Source organism: Nicotiana tabacum, chromosome 12 (genome assembly GCF_000715075.1).
Source record: "Nicotiana tabacum cultivar K326 chromosome 12, ASM71507v2, whole genome shotgun sequence".
Lineage (NCBI taxonomy): Eukaryota > Viridiplantae > Streptophyta > Magnoliopsida > Solanales > Solanaceae > Nicotiana > Nicotiana tabacum.
This window is the reverse complement of record NC_134091.1, coordinates 90,511,210-90,536,163: the sequence shown is the minus strand read 5'-3', so window position 1 is coordinate 90,536,163 and position 24,954 is coordinate 90,511,210. Positions and strand designations below refer to the sequence as shown.

Sequence of the window (24,954 nt, the reverse complement as noted above, 5' to 3'; positions counted from 1 at the left end):
ACATAAATCTTTCAATTTATCTTCTTCGTCCACCAAATAATTTTCTCTAGAACTTCCAGTCAAATGACGATTTTGCCAAAAAATTCTTCATAACTCTTCATCAAACAAAAACCAGTCGAATTTTTGGGGTGTGGGGTGGGTGAGTTGCGTAGGTTGTTCTAGGATGGGTGGAATGTTGGATGAGATGTCAAAAGGTGGTTTAACGACTTTATGCGTGGAACTCATGCGTTTGCAGTTTTTGGGTGACTGCAAAAAAGTGTTCAATTGGCACATTCTCTGCCTGTTTCAAGATGTTCAACAGGTACAACCCTTAGTTCAGGTGTCTAAATTGAAAAAATGGGCAAGTTTAAGAAGTTGAATATGTGTTCAGCCAAATACTTTATATAATTATATCCACTTCTTCTATTAACATCACAATAGTATAACTATAAAACTTCAAAAGAAATATAAAAATGAAGAACATGAACAAGGAAACAGAAATTGAAACTTGTTGGGAATGAGGACACTTCTAAGAATGAAGAATATGAATTAGCGATAGGCAAACCCACGATTATAACCAATTGAGAAGCGCTCCGTTATAACAACTGAATATATCCCCACTTATGATGGCACATGTGATAAAAATATTGCCAATCCAACTGGAAAACCTGTATTATAATTCTTCATTTTGAATCTGATCACCCAAAATCTTAGAACAAAATAATACTAGCACAATGCACATCTCAGAACTTTTATCTAGTCCAACACATGACCTCCTCCTTTGAGCTCCTCATAGGCAAAAATTGACTTTGACAATGGCGTACACATCATAATGTACAATGCCACCTTGGAAGGTAAAAAAGAAGTAAGCAATGTCAGGCATCCGAGTGATTCCCAAGTAAAGCCACCACTTGAAGCTCAACCAGACTGCCACTTCTTCAAAACAATTGAATAAATTGCATGAGGGAGTACAAACAACGAGGGGAAGCTTCTTCGTAGTGAAAAAAAGACGAAATGCTACAAAGCATCCTCTTATAGAGCCATTCAACCTCACAAATCACGAGGAAAATTGTTGATTTGGCCTTCCTCCAAGACATCTTTGTTATTCACCTTATAACTTATCCGTATACGCATGACAATGGATTTCTGGGAAATGAAGATAATGATATAGCCGTTAAAGATTCAAAAATTCATTAGTGAAGTGAAAAGTACACTCAATCTCACGGTTTAAAGGAACTTCATAATTTTGAAATACATTCAATTCAATTGGCTGATAAACAAATTTCTATTACTAGTTTCAGTTTCTTATAGCAAAGATCATTACATAAAAGAACAACTTACAGCTGTAGCAATCTTTTCAAACCTCTACAAGGGAAAATATTTTTTCAACAATTTCGAATGCTTCCAATCTCTCCCATCTCATATCCAATTTACTCAGGATCCACAAAGAAAGTACCATTGGTAAAGCCAGAACTCATAAAGCATATTTTCACTATTATAATTTTGTGGATCAACGACGTACAAACATTTCAGTAATAATTTCTCTTCATGTGCAAATGGAACTAATGAAATTCTGTTAGTTAGTATTGACTCGTAATCCTGTAAATAAACTCAAAGAAGATTGGACATGCAACATGCTTGTTAGATTATCAGTATCAAGTTGATAATGAGCCTGGATGATTTTTTATATGAATCGTCTATATGCATTCACTCTATTTGAGTCAATTCCTTTCTAATACTGGAAAATATTTGTGCTGTAAGTCAAAATAGGGGCTAAGGCTACAGGTTTCTAAGTCATACAATCTATACATTTATTTCTACCCAGTCAAAGTCTATTAAAAGTAATCCAAGACAGTAAATGAACAATTCGCATACCTTGCCATGTTGGCTGTTTGTGACTCTTAACTTTTGTGTGATTGATCCATTACCACTTGCAGATAGGGTATTACCGCTAGCTGGATCCAATTGCAGTTGAAGGAACTGCATAGACATGCCAAATAAACTTAGTCAAGAGATGACTAATGGTACATGTACTGAGAATTTGAAAATTAGGCTATCCAATATGTATTAAATTGACAGTCAATTGTGATAAATCAAAGGACAGGTATACCAAGAATTACCAATTCATTTAAGCCTTCAGCAAATTGTATAAGAAGATTCTCTTTCAGAACTTAAAAGATGAACCTAAAAATTGTATTGAAAGATTTTCTTTTAGAACAAGAGACCCATTTACAACAGCCTCCAAGCTATCACCGATATTTCAACCGATCAGAAAAGTCAACCATGTTGAGATATTTGGAAGGCATGAAATCCACATCAAGGGCAATGCAGCCCTGTCTGGAGAAAAGATTTACTGATACTCTTAAATGACTTTATACCAGATAACTACCAACTCTACCTATGTGAGCCTTGCCGATCCCAAGCCCAGATAAAGGAGAAGGGTTGCGGAGGCTGACAGCTAGCTTAGAACTAGCCAATTCATTATGAATCCTGGCCTACAAAGTGAAAGGTAGGTTTTATAGAATAGTTAGACTAGCACTGTTACAATGAGAGTGAATGATGAGCCTTAAAGTCCAACATATTCACAAGATGAGTCTAGTAGAGATGCGGATGTTAAGATGGATGTACCGTCATACAAGATTAGAAATCACCACATTCGCCAAAAGGTGCAAGTAGCACACAGTGAGGATAAAATGAAAGGTCGCTTGAGATGGTTTGGATTTGTTCATGTCTGTGTCGACTTCCAAATGTTTTGGTTTATAGTTGTGAAACCATGGAAACTGAAGACGTTAAAAGGGGACGAGGTAAACCTAAAATCACATGGAAGGAAGTTGTCTTGAAGACCTATAATTTCTTGGAATCTCTGCAAACTTAGCGAAACATAGAGCACGAAGGAAGAAAAGAGTGATACCAATTAGTTGGGAATATATTTTAGTTATGTTCGTACGTTCATTTTAGGTCTTATGCTTTCTAACAGTCTTTAGTCCTATCGGTGGTTTTTACGCCATTAGCAAATATATAGAACTTCTAGTACCTTTTATTTTTATTTTGTACGATGTTGGCTTCAGATGAATTTAAATGGAGAAATATGTTCAGTGAGAACTCATATAACATACCCCAACTTGTTTGAGACTAAGGCACGCTAGTCGTTGTATATCCGGTAACTACCAAAATGGCACAAGCCCAAGAGTGAAAATCGACACTTAAAACAAGCCCCTTGACCCCCCCCCCGGGGCCCCTGACAGTCCACACCCGGGGTTGGACATCTGGGCCATGGACAACATGGGGCTGGGGATTATAACGAAAAGTTGTTGGATTGGCTATGATATCGTGTAAAGAAAATTTTGGGTCTAACTCAACTCAAAAAGCCAGCACATGAGAGGATGATTGCCCAAACCACAGGAGACAATAGTTCTTTCTCTCAACTAATGTGGGACACTCTAATACATGAACCGTCATTCTTCCAAGAAGAAAATAACAAAAAGGAAAATAATAACACAACAAACTAACTATTGGATGATTGTTCCTTTTCTTACCTTTGGAACTGCTGCCTGGAAGATGAAGTCAGTGAAAACATCTTGTGACTTATTTGTAAAACTACCTTCAATAAGTGTTGTCTGTGGGTTTCCAGGCTGCTTTGACAAATTGAATGTTAATTTCAAGGAGCTGCTCTCAAATGCAGTAACAGATGAATGTCCCGGACCATTGCCTTCTGTAACTTACAAAAATGGTTTCAGCATTTCAAGAACAAAATAAGACTGGCCGAGAAGGTTTAAGAGCCGATAGAGATTATACCAGACATTGGTGGACTGGAAGGAAGCCCATTCAATAAATCCAACATAGAAGAATTTCCACCTGTAGATGAGACTTGCGCTGAAGGAGCTGAAGGTGTGGACAATCTATCTAATATATCCAATGGACTTTTATTGTCTGTATTGGAGGAAAACACCTGAGCTGTAGAAGAGCTGCTTTGAGCAGGAGGAGTTCCAATCGACAAAAGATCGAGTAAAGCATCAGTGCCACTCTTTTGGCCCTGATTTGTATCTGAAATTCAAAGAGAAAAATCAACTATGAAGTCAAGTTTATGTTAGATGTCAATTTATGCTTGGAATGGCCAAAAGATGCCAATTTAAAATTTTAATTACAGTAAAGCGGAAAAGAAAAAATGTGAGGATGATCAGAATTAAAAATTAGGAAAAGAATTCTGAAAGATTCATGCAATACATAGCAAATGTGACCTGATTGCAAAGACACTGGCGTCAGATTGACACCAAGAAGATCCTGAAGAAACTCTCCACCAGAAGAGCTAGGTGCAGGAGCATCATCTAAACTAAGATCGAGTAAGTCAGCAACAGGAGCAATACTGGGTTTGGCAGCTCCATTTGGAAGATTAACTGATACTCCTTTTGAAGTTGACACAGCTGCCGGCACAGAACCAGCTCTCCTTCCGCTGAAAATTGCTTCATCCAGAACTGGCATTCTCTCTGCTAGTGAAGACCTGAAAACATACATCCAGCAACTCCTTAGCTTAGGCACACTAAAAAGACAACAGAAGGCATTAGAAACAACTTTCCACAAGAAATCAATCAAACCTCATATTCTGATGCCTCTCGATAATCGAGTTAAATTCAATAGCTCTCTGTTGCAGTTCAAGCACAAAGCTTCCTTTGTACTGACCAATGATATCATTTATCCGCCTGCACCAAACAACAGCATTGCAGATTACTCACTTAAGACGCATTATAAGACCAACTATTTTTAAAGGCACTGAGCATCATGTTAAGAATATTAAAAAGGTAAAAATGCAATTACCGAGTCTGCGTCAAGACCCAGAGGTTAGTTAATTTGATTAGTAGTTAAACAGCTGGAGTTAGTTAATCATAGATGAGGGGGACGGCTGAGATTGAAAGTTCAGTAAATGTGCTCAATGGTTGTTATTTAATCCTGGCAAATAAAATAGCACATGTGGAAGGAAAGGAAGGTTTTTGATTTATTAGCCAAATTCTGGTAAATTCAAATTCTCTCCCCTTCACGTTTTTTTAGTGCTTCCTTCATCTAATTCTTGTTCCTAATTCAATCTCCCATTCATGAAGAGGTAAAGCTGAGCTATGGCGTAAGGAGTAGAGCTGAAGATTGTTGAATTTCCCTTGTTTCATTTTTCAGTTGTTCTCTTTTCAGTTTCGATCTCGTATTCAGTTGTATGTTAATTTCCTTTTCATTAATAAAAACGACCTCTGCTCTCGGTTGATTGGGAAATTGTTTCATTAAAGTGTGCGATTGCAAGTAGAGAGAACATTCCCAAGGAACTATACATAATACAGCCTGAGAGTAATGTAGACAACAAACAGATAAAATCAAAATTAAATACAAACTTCCTTCTCAGCATTGATGAAAAGAATAGGTATGTTAAGAAAACGTACATTGGCCTAACTCAAACCTAAAAGTTAGCGTACATGGTGAGAATTGTACTAAACCAATAAGGAGACTCTAGCATATACACTTAACCGATGTGGGGTTCTAACACTCGGCGTGCAATTTGGAAGATAGAGCAACATAACATGAATGGCTCAACATTGGGTAGGCCAACATACCCCAGGGCTTTGGTTCGATAATGAAGTACAGCGCAATGTGTGGTAACTAACATCAGAAGTTTGAACTCCGCAGGAAGGTAGAGGGGAAATCCCTGGACCTGTGCACCAACTAGGGCTAGGCCAGCTAACCCAGGGATTTCTCGATTAACATTGGTTAGTCCAACATAAAAAAATCTGGCTATGATTCCATGTTAAGAAACGGACCTTGGCCTAATTCAACCCGAATGTTAGTGCAAAGAAAATGAACCTTCAGTCTAACCCAACCCAAAAGCTAGCTCATGAGGTGAGGATTGTCTAAGACCATATAAGAAGACAATAACCCATTCTTTCAACCAATGTAAGACTTTTTAAACCACGCCTAGACTGGACCCCAAAAGCATGGAAAATATAATATAAGAGACCAACATTGGGTAAACAGAAAATAGGGATCTGACTCTAATACTATGTAAAAATGATGGACCTTTATTCTAACTCAACCCCTAAGGATTGTCCAAAATCAAATAAGGAGACAACCTATTCCCTCAACCAATGTGGGACACTTAACCGCTAGGTCAAGTGGTAAGAAACCCAGATAATATGAGGAGATTACAGCTCATACACTTACCCAACCTGGGACTTTATCAAGGTTAAAAGGAAGGTACACTTCTATTTCTCAGCAGAAAAAGGAAGGTACACTTCTTCAAGAAGATGAGTATCAGAGAAACCAAAAGAAGCTGCATAGAGTTGAAAAGAAGATGGCAAGTAGCTCTATAGAGATCAAACATCCTTTCTAAAAGAGATAACCCAAGAATTACCACCGAAATATCTACACCTTTGACAGAATTACTCGATTGCAGAAGGAATGTCTTGAAGTTCATCAACATGGGGTAGGTAATTAGTAACTCAAAAGCGAGAAGGGGAAAGAAGCTGCCTCAGCATAAATTAATCGAGGCAAATGAGCTAATTAATGGCAAAATGAGATGGACATGGCAAGGCTATATCAAGGGAGAAGTAAAACAAAAACAGCCTCTGGTTACTAGAAAACGGAGCAAGAAATAGCTCAACTAGATCAAAGGCAGTGGTGGTCAGAATTGTGTTAAATGACTGAAACTAATCCATCTTTAAATACATATCAGCATTCCAGGATGGAACTTATATCAGGTTTTCATAATCATCAAAAACTTATTGAAGGAAAAGGAAAAGTTTCTTGGCTTTTCAGAAACTTAAGAGTCAGTCAATTAACCAATCATAATATTGATGGAAGAAACATTAAGTTATTCATAATGCTTGAATAAGGTTGATTGCTAGGAAGAGCATCACATAATTGTTTAAATTAAACTAGTTAATGTATAAAGTTTTGAAACTTGTGAATATTTGAGAAGCAGAGAGAGGCTGAAGATTGTAAAAGCACAAGAGGCAGATTTGATCCTGCAGACTATATACCAAAAAGAAGAGTTTCACATAAAAATAGAGCATGATAGACTGTAGACTATAGCTGAACAGGAAAAACAGATATCCAACTGAATGGAAAAGAATACATACTGTGAACAAGATGGAAAGCGACTTGACAGCTTTAACAAAGCAATCAGACACATTGCCCGAGTTGTAAGATCACACGAATGGCTTTTGATGGACGTCTCCACCACATCCACAGCATCCGACTCTGTCACCTGCTCCAAAAAACTTCATCATATATGCCCCAGAAGAAGAGAACTATTATGCAGAAAAAGCTGAAACGATAATAACATGCACCCAACTTCAAAAGGCAAAAAGCTTAATCTCTTTTTGATGAAGAAAGCTTAATCTATTTTATTAAGGAGATATGGAAATCGTGAGAAAGCACGGGAGAAAAATATATTATTGATGTTCTATATTAAATGTCTACAATAGCCCTATTTATACAATACATATTCTGCTCCTATTCTATGTGGGATTAGGGTTATTTACATAACTATCTAACACTCTCCCTCAAGCCGGTGCATACAAATCATATGTACCAAGCTTGTTACCTATGTAACTAATATGAGGACCAGTGAGAGACTTGGCGAAAATATCTGCAAGTTGATCATTCGACTTCACAAAGTTTGTGGCAACAGTTTAGAATTCGGATCCATAGAAGTGTCAACAGGTCTACAGCCTGTCATTCCTATCTCTTCAAGAATGTCTAAGACATACTTTCGTTTTGAGATCAATACCTAAGCTAGACTGAGCGACCTCAATACCCAGAAAATACTTTAATCTACCCAGATCCTTAGTCTGAAAGTGTTGAAAGAGATGTTTCAACTTAGTAATACCATCCTGATCATTGCCGGTAATAACAATATCATCAACATAAACCACCAGATAAATACAGAGATTTGAAGCAAAATACCAATAAAACACAGAGTGATCAGCTTCACTACGAGTCATGCCAAACTCCTAAATAACTGTGTTGAACTTACCAAACCAGGCTCGAGGAGACTGGTTTAGACCATAGAGGGACCGGCGCAACCGACATACAAGGCCACAACAAAACCAGGTGGTTGCTCCACATAAACCTCATCCTCAAGGTCACCGTGAAGAAAAGCGTTCTTAATGTCCAACTGATAGAGAGGCCAATGGCAAACAGCAACCATGGATAGAAAAAGACAGACCGATGCTATTTTAGCCACGGGAAAAAAGGTATCATTGTAATCGAGCCCAAATATCTTAGTATACCCTTTGGCAACAAGACGAGCCTTAAGTCGATCAACCTACCCATCTGGACCAACTTTGACTGCATACACCTAACGACAACCAACAGTAGATTTACCCGAAAGAAGAGGAACAAGCTCCCAAGTACCACTCGTATGTAAAGCAAACATCTCGTCAATCATAGCATGTCGCCATCCTGGATGAGACAGTGCTTCACCTGTAGACTTAGGGATGGAAATAGAGGACAAAGATGATACAAATGCATAACGGGTGATGACAGAAGATGATAACTTAAACCGACATAATGGGGATTAGGATTAAGTGTGGACCGTATACCTCTCCGTAGTGTAATCGGTTGACTAAGGAGACAAGGCCAGGTGCAGGACGTGAATCAGCTGGGCTTGATGCTGGGCGTGGACGACGATGATAAGTCAAGAGTGGTGGAGCTGTAGAAGGTTTGAACTGGACTAGGTGGTGGAACTGGAGCTATAGGTGGTGGAGCTGGAACTAGAATTGCATGTGGTGGAGCTGGAGTTGTAGAGGAAGATGAATGGGAGATAGTGACTGAATCTTCAAAAGATGGAATTGGTAGCACCTCAGAAATATCTAAGTGATTACCTGGACCTGTAAAGTATGATTGGGTTTCAACTATCCAGAATCAAGTTCCATTCTCTGTCTTGTTTTCCCACTCACCTTTGTTCTCTCTTCCACCCCGTGTATTTGGGAGCACGTGCTTTGAACAACGAAAACTATCTCTGAAGATGTATGTTTACATGCTTTGCACTGAAGGAACTCAATATAATCCGGTAGAGAAACCATCCAACTATTCATAGTATTGGATCCTATTTTGCTACAACCAATTTCTCAAATTCTAGACTAAGTTGTATGGTTTGGATTGAAGAGAGGTCTAGCATCACTGTAACTCCCACAAATCGTGGCTTGCTAGAAAAAAGGAACCAGCCGCCGGAATAGTCGCCGGAAACTGCAAATAAATCGCAGGAAAAATAAAAGTCGTCGGAATTAGGTGTAAATTGGCTGGGTAGGGTCGGAATTGCCTTGTGAACAAGCTGTCCTGAAGAAGCTTGACCAAAAAATGGACGGAGAAGCACGCACGCGCCGACGCGTGGGACAGACGTGCCGGTGTAGTCACAAATCTTACCAGCGCGTGAGCCGTCAGTTTCCGGAGAATCTGAATGAGGTTTGATCTCCGGAGTTTTCTGAGTCTAATGGTGGTGTTGGTTTGTGCACAACACTTACCAAACGTGAGATGATGCAAATCAGTCACTTAGGTCACCGGAAAATTGCACGGTGACTGAGTTCTTTCTTCCCGGATGTCGCTGGAATGACGCACAGCGATCATTTTTCACCGATGCTCTGATACCATGTGAGAAAGTATGGGAGAAAAATATATTATTGATGTTTTATATTAAATGTTTACAATAGCTCTATTCATAACTATATACAATACATATTCCGCTCCTATTCTAGGTGGGATTATGGTTATTTACATAACTATCTAACTGAAATAAAATACAAAATATTTAGTATTCTTTATAGACCATCGTTTGGACTATCCATCCTTTGTTTTTATAAGTAACATTTTTATTTGACTAGAGTACATTACCAAATGGCAGATGCACATAATAACAACAATGTTACACAATATATCGTCCAAATTTGGCCTTGAAAAATGAAATAAACTAGTAGCAGCTTATTGGGTAAAACATAAGTGTTTGTTGATAGTTCTTTTCTTTCACTCTCCCCTTTTTCTACTTTATTAGTATTTCTTAGGAATATGGCATTTCTTGGAGATCTGAATTCTCTATAGTACTTGAAATCACATGGAACTAGCTTACAGTCTTTACCACATTCAAGCAGAGCATATTAGTGAACTTCCAATAAATACAACAGGAAGCAACAGTTATAGTTATTGTCAACACATCCATGGAGAGTTTCCCAGTGGATGATAATAATGAATGAGAAACTTCATCCAGAGAATGCTGGATCACACAAGAAATACAAGCTGGTCAAGAATATGATGCAAGATTAATAGGGAGAAAAATATGCATAAACAATATTTGCTAATAACTGTCCAGCATAAACTCACAGTTAGGTGTTCTTCTATGTCAAGCCTTCTGACATTACTGACTAACATTTCACCATACTCTCCAATGCACCAAACTGCAACTCGAACAAGAGTTTCCTAACAAAAAAATGTCAAACAGATTACAGTAAAAAATACAGAGATATTCAGGACAATAAAACTGCTCATGGGTTACATGAACTTGGATTCTGATAGAAGATACAGGCAAAGCACGAAGTACCTGTTCCCCTGCTGTTTGCACGGCTCTATAAAAAGATCGTACAGCATATCCATGGAGGTCGGAAGCATTTGTAATCACCACAATCAGAGCATGCCACACCTCGTCCTTCACATAATTTCCAGCCTATAGCACAGACGACATATTAGTACTGTTTACCGACACAAATAATAATAATAATAAAGGAAGAACGAGCAGATCCACCAAAACAGGCTGACATGAATCAGATGTTAAGGTCTGGCACTTTGACAGATATTGAGAAATAATTATGATATAGATCACATACGTATCCAGCAACGGGCTTCAAACATGTAGAGTCAAAAATCTATAACCAGCAGCATAAGTACATTCATTTGCGACTAAGTATCATTACATGTATGAGATTATGAGGTTGGTTCTACAAAAGTTTGATCAGAGGAATGTATGATAATTAGCGTTAAGAAGATAATATCCTCAATTCAAAAACCTATGTGAGACAAAAACCTTGGGGAGTAAGCTGGATGTATTTCCAAGGAAACAAGTAGCTGAAGAACATGCGGAGGACTATCACTGGCTGCGTTTTTTGAACAATTTGGAGAGAGAAACTTGATGCGCTTTGAGGGAAATAAAATTCCCATCCAAATGTTGAAATTTAAATGCTTATCTTATTTAGCTACATGATGTATTTTGGTGGATACATATGATGAGGGGAAATTGTTAGATAATGTAGATTCATTGCAGAACTGAGCTTTATTGTGCTAATATTTTGGCAGTCTAACATTCAGCACTGTCTTTGTGCTGGAACTTTCTACGAATAAAATTGCTTACTTTATTTATTTTTTTTAAAAGCTTTGGCAATATGCCGTAAACTTTAATAGTTTGCAATTTGTAACTGCAATTGTTTCTCATTGAAAATGGATATCGTATTATCACTTCACAATGAGTAATTTCAGATAAAGGCGTTCTTTTTTTCCTATAATCCCTCTCGAAAAATTCATAACTTGAGGGAGGTGGATGAGCCCTTGTAAAGAGTATTCTTAAACATTAATTTTTGCTTTTAATTTAACTCAAACAAAGTCTACCAATGCCAAAGATTTGGTAGGTAACTACTATCAAAAATGGGTCCGACCCTCTACTCTTCTCCACTTAAATACCACTCTTTTGTCAGCGGTAGGGTTCCAACTCGTGATGTGTGTCTAACCCATACATCACGCGCTGAGCTCTAACAACTACACCAAAGCCCTGGAACAGCAATTCACAGATAATAATACTACTCCAATCTAGAATTTCAAAGTTGGAGAACCAGCTTATACCAATGTGGGCTCACCTACGTGAGCTTCCAATAGCTGGTTCCTTGTTCAATAAAGGAGGTAGGTTGTAGGTTGATGCTAGCATATAACCAATTTATGATGAATCTTCATAGAAATTGATATAGACGATTCATATAGCAAACTCCAACTAGTTTGGGATTGCGCCATAATGGTTATTCTGCCATAATCGTGTTACTAACATATATTTGTGAAAAAGCTGTACACTTGTCAGAATCAGTAAAGCAGTTCACGAGTAAGAAAAATTTGAGAGAGATTTTACTCTACAATTAAGAAAAAGGCCGGTATGACCACATAATAAACACTCAGTAAGAGTGTGACCTCTGCACTACCAAACTTTGGCACATAGAATATAGCTAACCACATACCTATCCAGGTAATAAAACATAAAAGTGTCTTTAAGGGAAAGACAAGATGGCCAAAAAGTTAAAAAGACCAGGTCATAACTAAATCATATTGTAGTCTGCATGCTAACATCGGAAGCCCCATAGAGTATTGATTTGAAAGATAAAGAAGGTATCTAAAAAATTTTATCAAGAAGAAGAGATCTAAATTTATGAGTCTACCAGCTTATCCATACCTCGGAGAGGACCTTGAGCATCTGATCAATGTACCAAATTTTCTCAGGGGAGAACCTATTGCACCATAAGCAGTTGTAAGTACAAGATGCATTTGAAGAGAACGAACAATCCATTTGTTCAGGAAAGTTATCTAATCATATTACACCACAAGAATCCCCTTGGGCACACAACCAGAAAAGTCAACAGAAACAAAGCTATGTAATCATGTTACAACACAAAAATCGGCTAGGGGACACAATCAGAAAAATCAACAGAAACAAAAACAGGAAATAGCAAAGCAATAATCAGAAGATCTATTCCCAGAATATTCAGACGCAGGAGTATTCTGTGAATTACAAAAAGAAGAGATGACAAGTTTGACAATTGTTCAGTGCCGACTTACTTTTCCACAATGGAACAGATTTTGGCAGTCAGATCTCCCTTAAACTCTGGATCACTTACTTCCAGATGTTCAGTTAACTCCTTGGTCAATGGCTTCACATTGCTGTCGTTTATTAATAGATACACTAGATCAAGGGCTCTTTTACGAATTGATGGATCAGAGTCCTGAAAATTAAATAAGCACATAAATTGCAACAGAAACTATAAAAATGAACACTTTGGGAAAAGATGTCAAACATTCCCATTTCAACTCAAGAAGCCATATAATGACAGAAGTACCAAAATGTAAAGATGCCATTAACAATGTTCTGTAGAAGTATTAGGAGGGACTCCACATATGAGAGGAAAAGAACACTGAGGATTGAAGAAAAGGAAAGACGAGATGCAACAAATTATTATTTTTTATGAGAAGAAGCAATAAAATATAAAGGTAACATACCTTCACGCATTCCAAAATTGTTGCCCTATGTCTCTGTACTGCTTGACTATCTACAGCTATAGCTTTCATCAGCATGTTCAGCGCCACATATCTGAAATAACTGAACCTCAATATAATGGAAAGCAGATTGCAAGAAAAATAGCAGTAAGTATGCAGAACGTGGCTTTCAACACACAGAAGGAAACCCCTTTTTCCCTCTACTTCCCGACAAGAAAAAGAAAGAGAAACAAAGAAAATTAAACAGATATTATTGTCAGGGTTGTGGTACGCAGACAGGAGCATCCGAAGCTGGCAATAATGGTAAGCCAACTGACAGCATGAAGATTTCTGTACAGATTTCCATGCAGGTTGCAGTCAGATGCAGAGGTGGATCCACGATTTGATTGGCTACATGTGCCATTGTATTTAATGCAAAATAGCCACTAATTAAGGAGATTGAATTAGGGTGTGCATTTGGTCGATTCACTCTATTTTGAATAATTTGGTTTGGCTCGGGTCGATCAATTTTGAATTAACTTGTTCGTTTATAAGATTTTTGGTGTATAAATAAATATGTGATAACCAAACTGAAAATATTTAATCCTTTATTTGAAATCAAGGAAAAAATAACATTAGATGAATAAAAATAATACCCCCAGACCCCACTTTGTGGGATTACACTGGCTACGTTGTTGTTTTGTTGTTGAATAAAAAAGAGAAATGATTAAAATCATATTCAAATAAAATTTTGAGATCTAGAAGAAGAAAACAGAAGAAAATAATAAACAATAAAATGGGGTTGTACAAAGAGAGGAAATATAAAGATGAGAAAACTCAAAGAAATTAAGAAAAAGAGAAGAAAAGAAAATGGAAAAAGGGAACAAGTAGGGCCAAGAGAAAAAGTATAAATGGCTTGCTAGTGAGTGAAGTGATTATTGATCCTGGGTGTAGAATGTGGAAAGTTGGCACCTACGACCAGTTCGCGACTTTGGGTGTCAATCCTTAGTATAAGTTTGTTTCTGCGTGAAATACCAGTACATTTATGAAATTTTACCCGAGCGACTGGGTGGCACACCTCCCCTCTATACATAGATCAGCCCCGGTCAGATGCACATCATACCAAAACCAGGGATGTTTTGAGACACAAAAGCATGTCTTACTTCGACTGCAGATAATTAAGGTAGAACTTGGGTGGAAGAAGTGGGAGTTGGCAGGGGCCTTGTCCCCCTCCCTAGATGTGTCACCAAAGGGTTCTCTTTTCCCCTTTGAATAGCTTTCACTCCATTTATGTCTGGAACACATAAAAGAGAATACTCACTCCATTCATTTTATAGGACGGTATCAACTGCTCATTGAGTCAAGATTTTAATTTATTTAAATATAATATTAGTGATAGTGATAAAAATATTAAAGTAATAGTTGAAAAGTTAGTTTTATAAGAAAACATCACATCAAAGTTTAAATCTTGAGTAGTCCAATAAATCAGTATTCTTAGGGATCGTGAAAGATTTATAGAAACGGAATCGTGTCAAACATGTTGGAACATGACAAAATGAAAAGAGTATCATATAAACTTGTATTGAATGAGTATAGCATTAATTTTCTCTAAGTTCCTCATTCCAGCTCTCTAGACTTCGAGCCACTTGGACGATTTCTTTCTTGTTACTTGTCTCTTTGAAATGATTTTCTTTAGTTTTTAAAAGAAAAGTGACAATTTTTTTGAGAAACATCAGAAGCAAAAAAATTGATACATAAAGATGCAACTAACTAAGAAACCTGAATAGAACAACCACAATTAAATAGCATTCTACACGAACCCAAATTAATTGGGCAAACCACCAAAATACATACTAAGTCATGCTACTTTTGATAAGTGTCAAATGCATGACCTTTTTATTCACTATTCCTCAAATTCTTCCACTAACTAAAGATAAACTTCCCTTGTCACTACACTTGGGTGATAATCCATCATTGCTCTTGTCCACCGGTGCTAACAAGCACTTTTTAATCATGTTTGTGAATTTTGAGATTGAGTAGTTGATATCTGGTTACAATTTTTCAAATTTTCTAATTTTGTTTTTACATGTTTTACTTTTTATTCCTTTATTATTTTGTGTTTCTTACCATTTTATAAACTCAAAGAAACAAGACTTTTTATTTTTTTTTACCAGCTAAAAAAAAGAAAACCACAGGTGCCTACAATTGTTTGTGCATATCAAATATCAAAATCACTAAAAAGTAGATTAAATTTTCTTATATTTCTAATTATAGGTTTGGTGCAAGTTAGTTTTCTAGTTCTGCTCCTGATGTAACACCAATAGCACCATAAGACAAGAAGACCTTGCACATTCAAGGTGTGTGACAAGAAAACATATAATATACCACTCATTTGCCAAAATAACTGGAAAACCAATTGGAGGGTGTTCAGGAAGAAGTCACATATTGAATGTGCACAAACTTTGAGAACGATTAATTCAGTTTACAACAACAACAACAACCCAGTATAATCCCACTAGTGGGTCTAGGGAGGGTAGTGTGTACGCAGACCTTACCCCTACCATGAGGTAGAGAGGCTGTTTCCAATAGACCCTCGGCATCCTTCCGTCCAAGAACTCCCCACCTTGCTCTTGGGGTGACTCGAACTCACAACCTCTTGGTTGGAAGTGGAGGTTGCTTACCATCAGAGGTTGATTAATTCAGTTTCAACCCACGAATATTTTAAGGTGCAATCCTTGGACACAAAAGAGAGTCACAACACATTGGAAGATACCCCAACAAATTTTAGGAAGAAAATAAAACTAGATGGATGAAGCTGACCTGATATTATTGTCACGGTTGGACAAAAATCTTCCCAAAATATTAATAGCAAGCACACGTAAACCACCATTATCTTCAATGCTCATGATAGTTTCAACACATTCATAGAGAATAGCGTTGCCTGCATTTTTGTTCGACTCCGTTTTCGTTGCCACCTAAAAAGTAATTCAAAATTGTTAGAGAATGAATAAGAATATGTTATTTCCTAAACAGAACAACTTCCTTGATATTCAGCAAATTCTGTTGCATCTTACTCATACTGTTAGTAGTAGCTTCAATGATAGTAAATAGTCCAACATGCCACAAATTAGTTGTCAAAAAGTGCCAGGAGAAAAAATAAAACACAATTGCTCAGATTGTTGCATTTGCTTAGATGTTTGTGTTAATCAGAGTCTCTGAGCTGTGAATAAACTTATCGCGATGCATATGCTTAACACAAGCGTTCACTAGTAGAGCTTCATTCAGTAAGGGTTCGCATGGTAAAATTGCCACATAAGGAGAGCTAGCCCAGTAGGGTGATTGTGAATATCAATAAAGAATTTGATGAGAACAAAAGGAACAAAATAAAATCAAAAGAGTCATGATCTAACATCCCAATGTACTTAAAGCAACTACACACACTGCTCTTTATCCTTGACTATAAGCACACATTTATCAACTACAGTTTATGCGCTTGCTATCTTTATCCTTGACTATAAGCAATGATTTATCAACTACAGTCCTATCATGTATAGACATACAGAAAACTCTTGTACAGTCTAACCGAGGAAATATGCCATTCTAGTGCAAGATACCGCAAGTGGAACTTCCACAACGATGACAAAACATGCCTATGAGGAAAGCATTCGAAAAAATTCAAAATTGTACAACTCCAGTACATTCACATATGCTTCAACAGACCATTGAGCTATAACTGACCTGAGCAAGAATGTCATTCATGGAGTCACTAGCGTCAGCATCGCCTTGGCCCAAAACACGCAAGACCTTGAGCAATCTTATATGAAGAAAAGGGTCTGTAATGCCAGAAATGTCATACTCAGGTGCATACGGGCTGTTGGCAACATCCTTTAAAACTTTCACTAAACCATCTGTGCATTTCTATAACCACAGATGAACAGAAACAAAAGAAAAAGAAAAATGTAAATGCCTTGTAGAACTGAAAATAAACCTTTAATTCTTATCTATCGCATAATTCAATATGCATTTAAATTCAAAGCTTGTGCGCAGAATATTTAACACAAGGGCTATGCATTAAAATCCAACATGTTTATGCAGTTAATATATTTTAACACGGAGGTTTAGTACAGTGGAGGGCGAGGTGAAGCATAAAAAAATAGAGCAGGCCTCATTGATTACTTATAGGTACAGCATTCATCATTTAACTCCAGTTTTTTGGTCTAAGGGAGTCAAGTAAACAATTTAATTTACGTCGTCCTTTCCATCCAATTTCAGAGATGACACGGAAATAACAGCTCCTTTCCCCTTATACCTCATTATTAGCGAAAGAAACTAAACACTATGCCTCCTCTTTTACTTCATATCCCACCAACTCTTGTCTTTTCACCCCAGCCAATCATGGCACAATTGAAATTAAGATATTACCTGTGCAAGTTTAGTCATTCTTTTCAGTTGGAACTTCAAAAAAGGAAAGTCTGAGGTGTAGAAAGGAAGAACCGGAATTGAAAGCGCGGTAGAGATCCTAATAACGTGCTTCGATCAGTAAAAATAGAGGTATATCATCAAATCTAACTTAACAGGTCACTCAAAACTCAAAGGTATAACAAGCAAGAACTAAAAGATAATATGCTGACCAAGCATTTCTGCTCCAAAACATGTACATGGAATGAAATTATGAAAGCAGCATGGAAATCTAGTCCATTATGCCTTTTTGATGTATTTGGAATGGAAAGATGGGGAGGACGTATCAAAGCGATGAGGAAGAGCTTAAGAGATTTAAGTGTTCTTCTTGTTTCCTATCCACTTTTTACGTAAAGAAGGATACCTTCTAGTTCAGGTAGTTGGGTAGGCTTAGTAGAGAATGATAGTAGCCTACATAGTCGAATGAACTTATAGTTTTAGCGCCATCTTGAAAAATCAAAAAATGATTGTTTAATTTATCAAAAAGCACCCCACCCCCCCCCCACCCCCCAAACTTTTCCTATTACCTCTGTGGTTGTACATATACCTGGTGGTTGGCATGCCAAAGCTTCACATTCTTACCCTTGTTTTGGAGACACAAGAAAAAGGAAGAGAAATAAAAAGAGGGAAAACGGGAAGAGAAGTATTAACTTTCTTTTCTTGGGCTGAAAGAGAAAATTGGAAGGGAGAAAAAAAATTGCAGAAAACATTATGGGCCCAATATGAATATAGTTTCTATTTTGCATACCCAACAAGAGGACAGAAATTTCTAGAACTTCTTCTTGGCCTTTCTTAGTTTCTTTCTTACCTTTCCAGACAAACCATTAGTTACAAGATTCATTCGTGGATTTTCCCCATATTATCAAGAAAAGAAAAGGATTCCTAAAATTGAACAAGTAATAAATCAGCAAATAAAAAAAATTATAAAAACAAGATTTATCCTTGTTAGAACCAAAAGTGGGAAAAAAAGTACTAGGCGCAGGAATGATCTCGACAAAGCCTTGAATTACAAAAGCAGTATTTCACATGGCAATGAAATTCAAAACCCTAACACAAACGAGAGTAAAATCTGGAGTTATCATCACAAACACCATGCTCCAAACAAGTACATAGAATAAGGTCATGGAGGCAAAAATCCTAACACCATTCAGAATTTCTCCCGTCCTTTGTTATATTTTCCCTTTTTTTCTGGGGGTGGGGGTCTTAGGTTACAGCTATACTTAAATTCTCCATCAGTTTTGATTATCATGTCCTTTTCTTTTGGGGCCCAGGTTCCCACATTTAATTTATGAAGTCAGACCCCCCTATTGGAGTTAGAAAGAGCTACATAAAGAGAAAATGCTAGCTTTTTATGTAACTATTGTCTGTGTTTAGAATTGTACACCAGTTAAAATGAAGAAATATGTTTGTTATTAAACAATAGTTTCTCACCACTGCATCTAAGAGCAGAATGCCACAAAAAGGAAGAAAGAGTGAGCAATACCAAAAGTAACAGATTTCCTAGTGACAGATGTACAAGTAGAAAAGATAACCCTATCTATATTCAACTTACCTTTCTAAAATATTCAAGGGCCTCTGTACTAACTTTACATAGATCTGCACAAAGCTGGACACCAGTGATGAGAACTCCATGGTGCTTCTCTTTAAGCAAGGCAGCTACAGGGTTTACAAAATTTTCGGCAAGATCTGGGACCTTCTTTATAATTCTTATAGAGCAAAGTGCTGCCTACGATAGACCGAAGTAAAGTGAGTAAATGTTGGCAATAACCATATGTAAGCTTAGGAACAAAGACACATCAAATTACTGGTACTAAAATACACAGATGAGAATACTTAAAGGATAATGGATTACCTTGAATGATATGCATAAATCAATTTTGTTGAAAGGGGGCCACAGAGAAAAAGGAAGAGTGATCAACTAGAATGGGAGCGCAAGATGATTGATCGTTCTTATATGGAAAAGCCCACCAAAAACCAACTACCCCCCTCCCCGCTCTCCCATCCAGGAGTTAATAGTGGCCCTTTCCCTCTTTGCTTCCTTGGTGACTCATACCTCCAACCGTCCTATCCACTAGGCTATTCCTCCCTTAGCAGAGCCCAAGATGATGGGTCAAAAAGTAAACTTTGATGGTTGATTGTGGAAAGTAATCATATAAATGCATGTGATTCCAAAAGTATCTAATGAGACATTCCTACTGAGCTAATGGTAACAGCTACTCCTAAAACAATGTATGGTCTACATTGGTGACTCTAAGCAAAAGTAACTGTATCTGCTTTCTCCCTATATTTAACTTGATTGTGGAGTCAATTTTCTGTTCAGTGATCCAGTGATCAACGTCAAGCAAGAGCATTTAATCGCCAAGGATAATCAGTTCCCATCCATATTTAGTTCCCAATTCCTAAATGGACATTGATGACAGCTCTGCAAAAATGATACACCTTCCATCCCAATTTATGTGAAGGTGTTTGATTAGGCACAGAGTTTAAGAAATAACTGAAGACTTTTGAAACTTGTGGTCTCAAAAAACTATAGAAATTTGTGTTGCTAAAAATCATTTCATTAAGGGTAAAACGGGAAATTTAAAGTTGAATAGTTACTAAATATAGAAAGGTGTCATTCTTTGTAGGACCGACTAAAAAGGAAAAAGTGTTACATAAATTGGGACAGAGGGAGTAATACAAATTTTACCATCTGGGATTGCAAAGTGTAATGGTTTCATTATGAAGCACCCATCTCAACATTTTACTAAACCAGCAATCTCTCATCTGAAGGACAGTCTCCATATTACTGCTGGTCAAGGAAATACCACATCTTCTAATAACAAATCCTGAAATTCCTGAGAATTTTTCTTGTTTTTCACACACAGAATTGGCTCACAGATCCCACAGACATCATAATAAATTTGAGCAAATTCACTTTCTCTAACACAAAGTACCGAAATTCCTATTAAGCTATCAATGTTTCTCACACACACGCTAAACATAAACATTTTATCTTTTCCTTCTAACTCACATCCCTCTCTTCTGTACTGATGAACCTCAACTTTAATTGATTCATCCATGAATTCCTTAAGAAATTAATACTTAACTAGTTTGTGTAGGCAAACTTAATCCAACAGAATTTCACATCTTGGAATGGAACTTAATTACAATTCAAATGAAAAACTCTTATCTTTTAGCAAGAGATATAAGATGTACCTTCTTTCGAATATTAGGATCTCTAAACTGCAGCAACCTTTCAACTTCAGGTGCTAAATCACGAGCCATTTCTGCAGAACAAATGTTCCCCAAGGCACAAAGTGCAAGTCCAACAATATATTGGTTGGTGTGATTAAGATCTCTATTAAAAGTTAAGATATCAAAGAAAATCATAATTTCATCTTCCAGACGAACTGAGCAGCATCAAATTTTTCTCTTTTTAAAATTTTTTTTTTTCTCTTTATTGGGGGATAAATCAACTGGCATCATCTTATGAATTTTAGGTGTTTTTTGAAAAAGAAACAAAAGAGAGATTTGAAAACCTCTTTTCCAGAAATTCTTTCTTTAAACATTTTAATTTGGTTCAATTATTCAAGTGCCTTCTAATAATGTAGAATAATAAATTAAAGAGAGACCACTATAAAAGCAGTAAGTTTGAAATGGATACTGTTTTATAGAATTTGTAACCAACATGAGAACTTCTTGTCTTTCATCAAGCAGCAACATTAGACCAAGATATCCTATTCGTTTCTCCGGAAATCCCGGAGATGCGATTAACTTCAAGCATTCCATTTGACCAAAATGTGTTGGATAACCAAGCATGTGAATGAACATGAGTTTTGCAAGATTACGATGTCTAAAGTCTGGATCATTTTCACTGATTGAAGCTCTAATAGCAGCACACTCTTTTCTTACTACGGCACGCTCTTCTGCTGCAGTTTTGGAAGCACGGATAGCCCTAATCATGTCCCTGCATTGCAACAATAAGGGTACATCATGGTCTTTATCACACCTATGCTATCTCATGCACTAAGCATCTTCGGTTAACTAAACATAATCTGAAAGATAAACTTTGCATCAGCATCCATACACAAATATTCTTTTTTCCTGTGGGAATGTGTTATGCAAGAATGGGGCAAATAAAATGAGGTAGTCAATCAGCAGCTGAAGATAAAACTTTTTTAAGGAATAAAAATTGTAGTGCAGGTAATTCCTGTTTCCTGAATGCTTTCTGTGAGAAAATAAAATAATCCTTAATGAGTTACAGCTCCTTAGGGTCTATCCATAATGCTCTATAACCTTTTTATTAAGAGGTTAATAATTTATGACTATTCTTGTTTCTCCTCTTTTGTCTTCACTCCAATTTCTTACAAAAACTCGCACAATTATAAGGGCTTTTGCTTTCTCTAATTAGGTTTTATTTTAAGAGTTCTTCCATAAATATTTTATAATCTTCTTCATCCTCAGCACTATATAACGTTGGTGTCAAAAAGCTGTAAAACCATCAACTCAGACAAAACTGAAACCATATATATAAGTGTTACATGTGATCTGGAATATGTAGAAACATAACACTTTTGGTTTAGTTTGGTTTAATTTAAAACAAGTAACCTGCCAATTGCTGACCCCTTGTGTAAACTAGTGGGAGTCCAAAAAAGAAGCTATCAACTGCCAATTTGGACAAAACTGAAACCATAAGTTTCCGAGTAATGTGTAGACAACAAAAAGATCACAACAACTACGACTTAATCCCAAACTAGCTCGAGTCAGCTAAATGAATCATCAATATCCATTATGCTCCATTATTCCAGTACTCAATAATTTTTCTTCCAAGACAAATTAGGGGTTCTCTAACAGCCGAGGTTATATACATTTTCTATCCAACCAAAAGAACTCCTGGCAACGGCAGATCTAATAGAAATGAACCAACAACCTGTACAATGTGGTCTCAAAAAATTACAAACAAAAAAAAGGTCTGGTGTTTCTGAAAATGTACAAGCCTCCAATTGCACGAAATAGTTCAGAGATTTCATATAAATATTATGGTAGTATGATATAGAAGGGGAGGGGAAATCAGAAAATGCAATGAATCATTCAATCAACAATGCATCAGATCTCAGACGGAGTGTGAAAATGTAATTTCGCTGAAATTTTTACTGTTCTCAACAAAAAATAAATTCCAAATTGAGCATATAAAAGCATAAAAATGAAGTTGAAAGAAGAATTAAGCGCTCATGCCCAACTGCTCAATTCATTCAAGCTAGTTTGGATACTCCAACCACTGCCAAGCTCGTGAAGCCAAGAACTAGCAGCATGCTTTGGTGTAGAAGAAGAATATTTTGGACCAATCATAGACCCATGAAGAAACACATTTTTTCATAATGTCGGAACTCTAGATCACATTAAGCAAATCCTTACATCTGAAAGATCATTCGGCCGTTACATTAAAAAGATACTAGCTAGTCAAATATCATATGCAGATAGCATATACAGATAACCTTAATTTTCAAATATCATAGATGGATAACCTTAGATTCAAATATCATATACAGAGAACCTTATTTTCATATTTCTTAGTTGTATCTCATATGAGAGAGTAGCGACCAAAAATTTCTTCAAAACACCAAATACTAAATACAAAGATAATGGCAAATCCAACATCTTAACAAACGCCCATGTCTACATTCTCACTTCTAAAGCCTTGTCATCGAGGAAAAGCAGAAACCAGCTCTTACAGAAGCCACCACTAAAGGGTTTGATTACTATATAAACATGATATGGAGCAACAAGCTCAAAAGAAACAGACAACATAGCACATTGGGAATATCCTTCAATTTGGTCTTTCCCCTCTGACTGGCATTACAGGACAATCTGGAAATCAGGGGATCCATTTATAAGTTTCATTTTTTAAGCAATGTGAAGGGAAGCCTTGGAGCAATAGTAAAGTTGTCTCTGTTCGAGCCGTGGAATCAGCCACTGATACTTGCAAGGTTAGGCTACCTACATCACGGCCCCAAAGGCCCTTCCCCGGATCTAGCATGAACACGGGCTGCTTTGTACACCAGGCTGCCTTTATTTTTCGGCAATCTAGGATTACTAAGAAGCTTCCTGTGCTAACAAAATAACAAAGGGAATTTGATATATATCTTGATATAAATACAAAAATAGAAACAGGCTGCTGATCTTCATTTCTTGTGTATTAGTCCAAACTGCAAAGTGTTAAGACTATAACTATCCAATGAAGAGAATTAAAGAAAGGACCGAGAAAAAGAAGCAATTAACTTTAGTTTAAGGGTTAGTCTTTGTGGTGGTAAAAGACATAAAACTAAGATTCTAACTATCCAATCAGAAGAATTAAGGGCCACTAATGGTACTAATCACTAAAATACTGCATTCAAGGGATCCTATCACATAACACTTGCACAATACTATGGTAATAACCACGAGTATTTTCATTCTGCTTGATCATAGTTCCAACCGTCTCCTCTTCCACTTAATTGAGTTCAAGAACCAACACAGTTCCATAGCTTAAACTATGCAACTCCAACCATTTTTGAAATGATTCTGGGTTTCGGCACAGCACTAAACCAAGAAACCCCATGGACAATTTAATAGAGAAGAAATTCAACAAATAAACAAAGGTTTACATTCACTTCCAAAAGTGATAAAATAATTCGGAATTAAGCTTATATCCCTTGCAACCAAGTAAACACATTACTTGAATATAGCCCTTAAACAAATGAGACATTAAGCACATTAGCCCAAGGATGCGGACCAAACCATTGTCGACAATAGGACAGAAATGCCGTTAGTGATTTCGACAAAGTTATGAAATTAAAGCACAATGACAAAAACATAGCAGAAAATTGACGAGCTTGGATTGTACTAACCTGAGACGCGTGCCGGAGGAGAAGGGATTCATGATTGGGTCCGTTTTGAAACTATGGGAAAGCTCGATCAGATCCAGGAGTGCTGACTTCTTTTAACTGTTTGCAAGTGTGATTAGTGGTCCGCTCCACAAATGAGAGCTGAAGCTGAGAATTTGGAGATCTGGGGAAGTTGCAATTGAACGATCTGGGAATGAATCAGTTGCTGATTCGTCCGTTGGATCTGGAAATGAAGAAGAAGGAGAGTGTGTGTGTGTGTGTGCGTGTGTGTGTGTAAAGAGAAAAAGCAGTGTCGATGATGATCTCTTTTGCAAATTGAAATGAATGAACAACCTGTTTATCACATGGAAAAAAAAGGAAGAGAAAAAAACATACTGTACAAACAAAATGCAAAGCCTCTTCC

The 24,954-nt window shown here is 36.9% G+C and overlaps 1 protein-coding gene across 2 annotated transcripts; it reads right to left on the bottom strand.

Moving 5' to 3' along the window:
- Window positions 1–508: 508 nt before the first annotated feature.
- LOC107808228 (AP-1 complex subunit gamma-2) lies at window positions 509–24,954 on the bottom strand. Of its 2 annotated transcripts, none has more exons than XM_016632732.2 (18): window positions 24,555–24,954; window positions 21,332–21,634; window positions 20,884–21,025; window positions 19,238–19,411; window positions 16,966–17,145; window positions 16,048–16,202; window positions 13,252–13,342; window positions 12,814–12,977; window positions 12,431–12,485; window positions 10,547–10,669; window positions 10,330–10,425; window positions 7,092–7,219; window positions 4,572–4,676; window positions 4,218–4,477; window positions 3,775–4,023; window positions 3,516–3,691; window positions 1,855–1,959; window positions 509–1,125 (listed from the first exon to the last, which is right to left on the bottom strand). In XM_016632732.2, exons 1-18 carry the CDS (start codon window positions 24,584–24,586, stop codon window positions 1,030–1,032), a joined length of 2,634 nt encoding a protein of 877 aa, XP_016488218.2. In that variant the 5' UTR covers window positions 24,587–24,954; the 3' UTR covers window positions 509–1,029. The 2 variants fall into 2 exon arrangements, with proteins under 2 accessions (XP_016488218.2, XP_016488217.2); XM_016632731.2 differs by having other exon boundaries at window positions 3,516–3,697; window positions 24,555–24,936.

Excerpts from the sequence above, each read along its gene's own strand:
- LOC107808228 (XM_016632731.2), bottom strand. The coding sequence starts at position 24,586 with ATGAATCCCTTCTCCTCCGGCACGCGTCTCAG. Across the intron at positions 4,478-4,571 it reads GAGAGGCATCAGAATATGAG|GTCTTCACTAGCAGAGAGAA; the intron begins GTTTGATTGATT and ends GTATGTTTTCAG. Across the intron at positions 1,126-1,854 it reads CAAACAGCCAACATGGCAAG|AAATCCATTGTCATGCGTAT; the intron begins GTATGCGAATTG and ends TTCATTTCCCAG.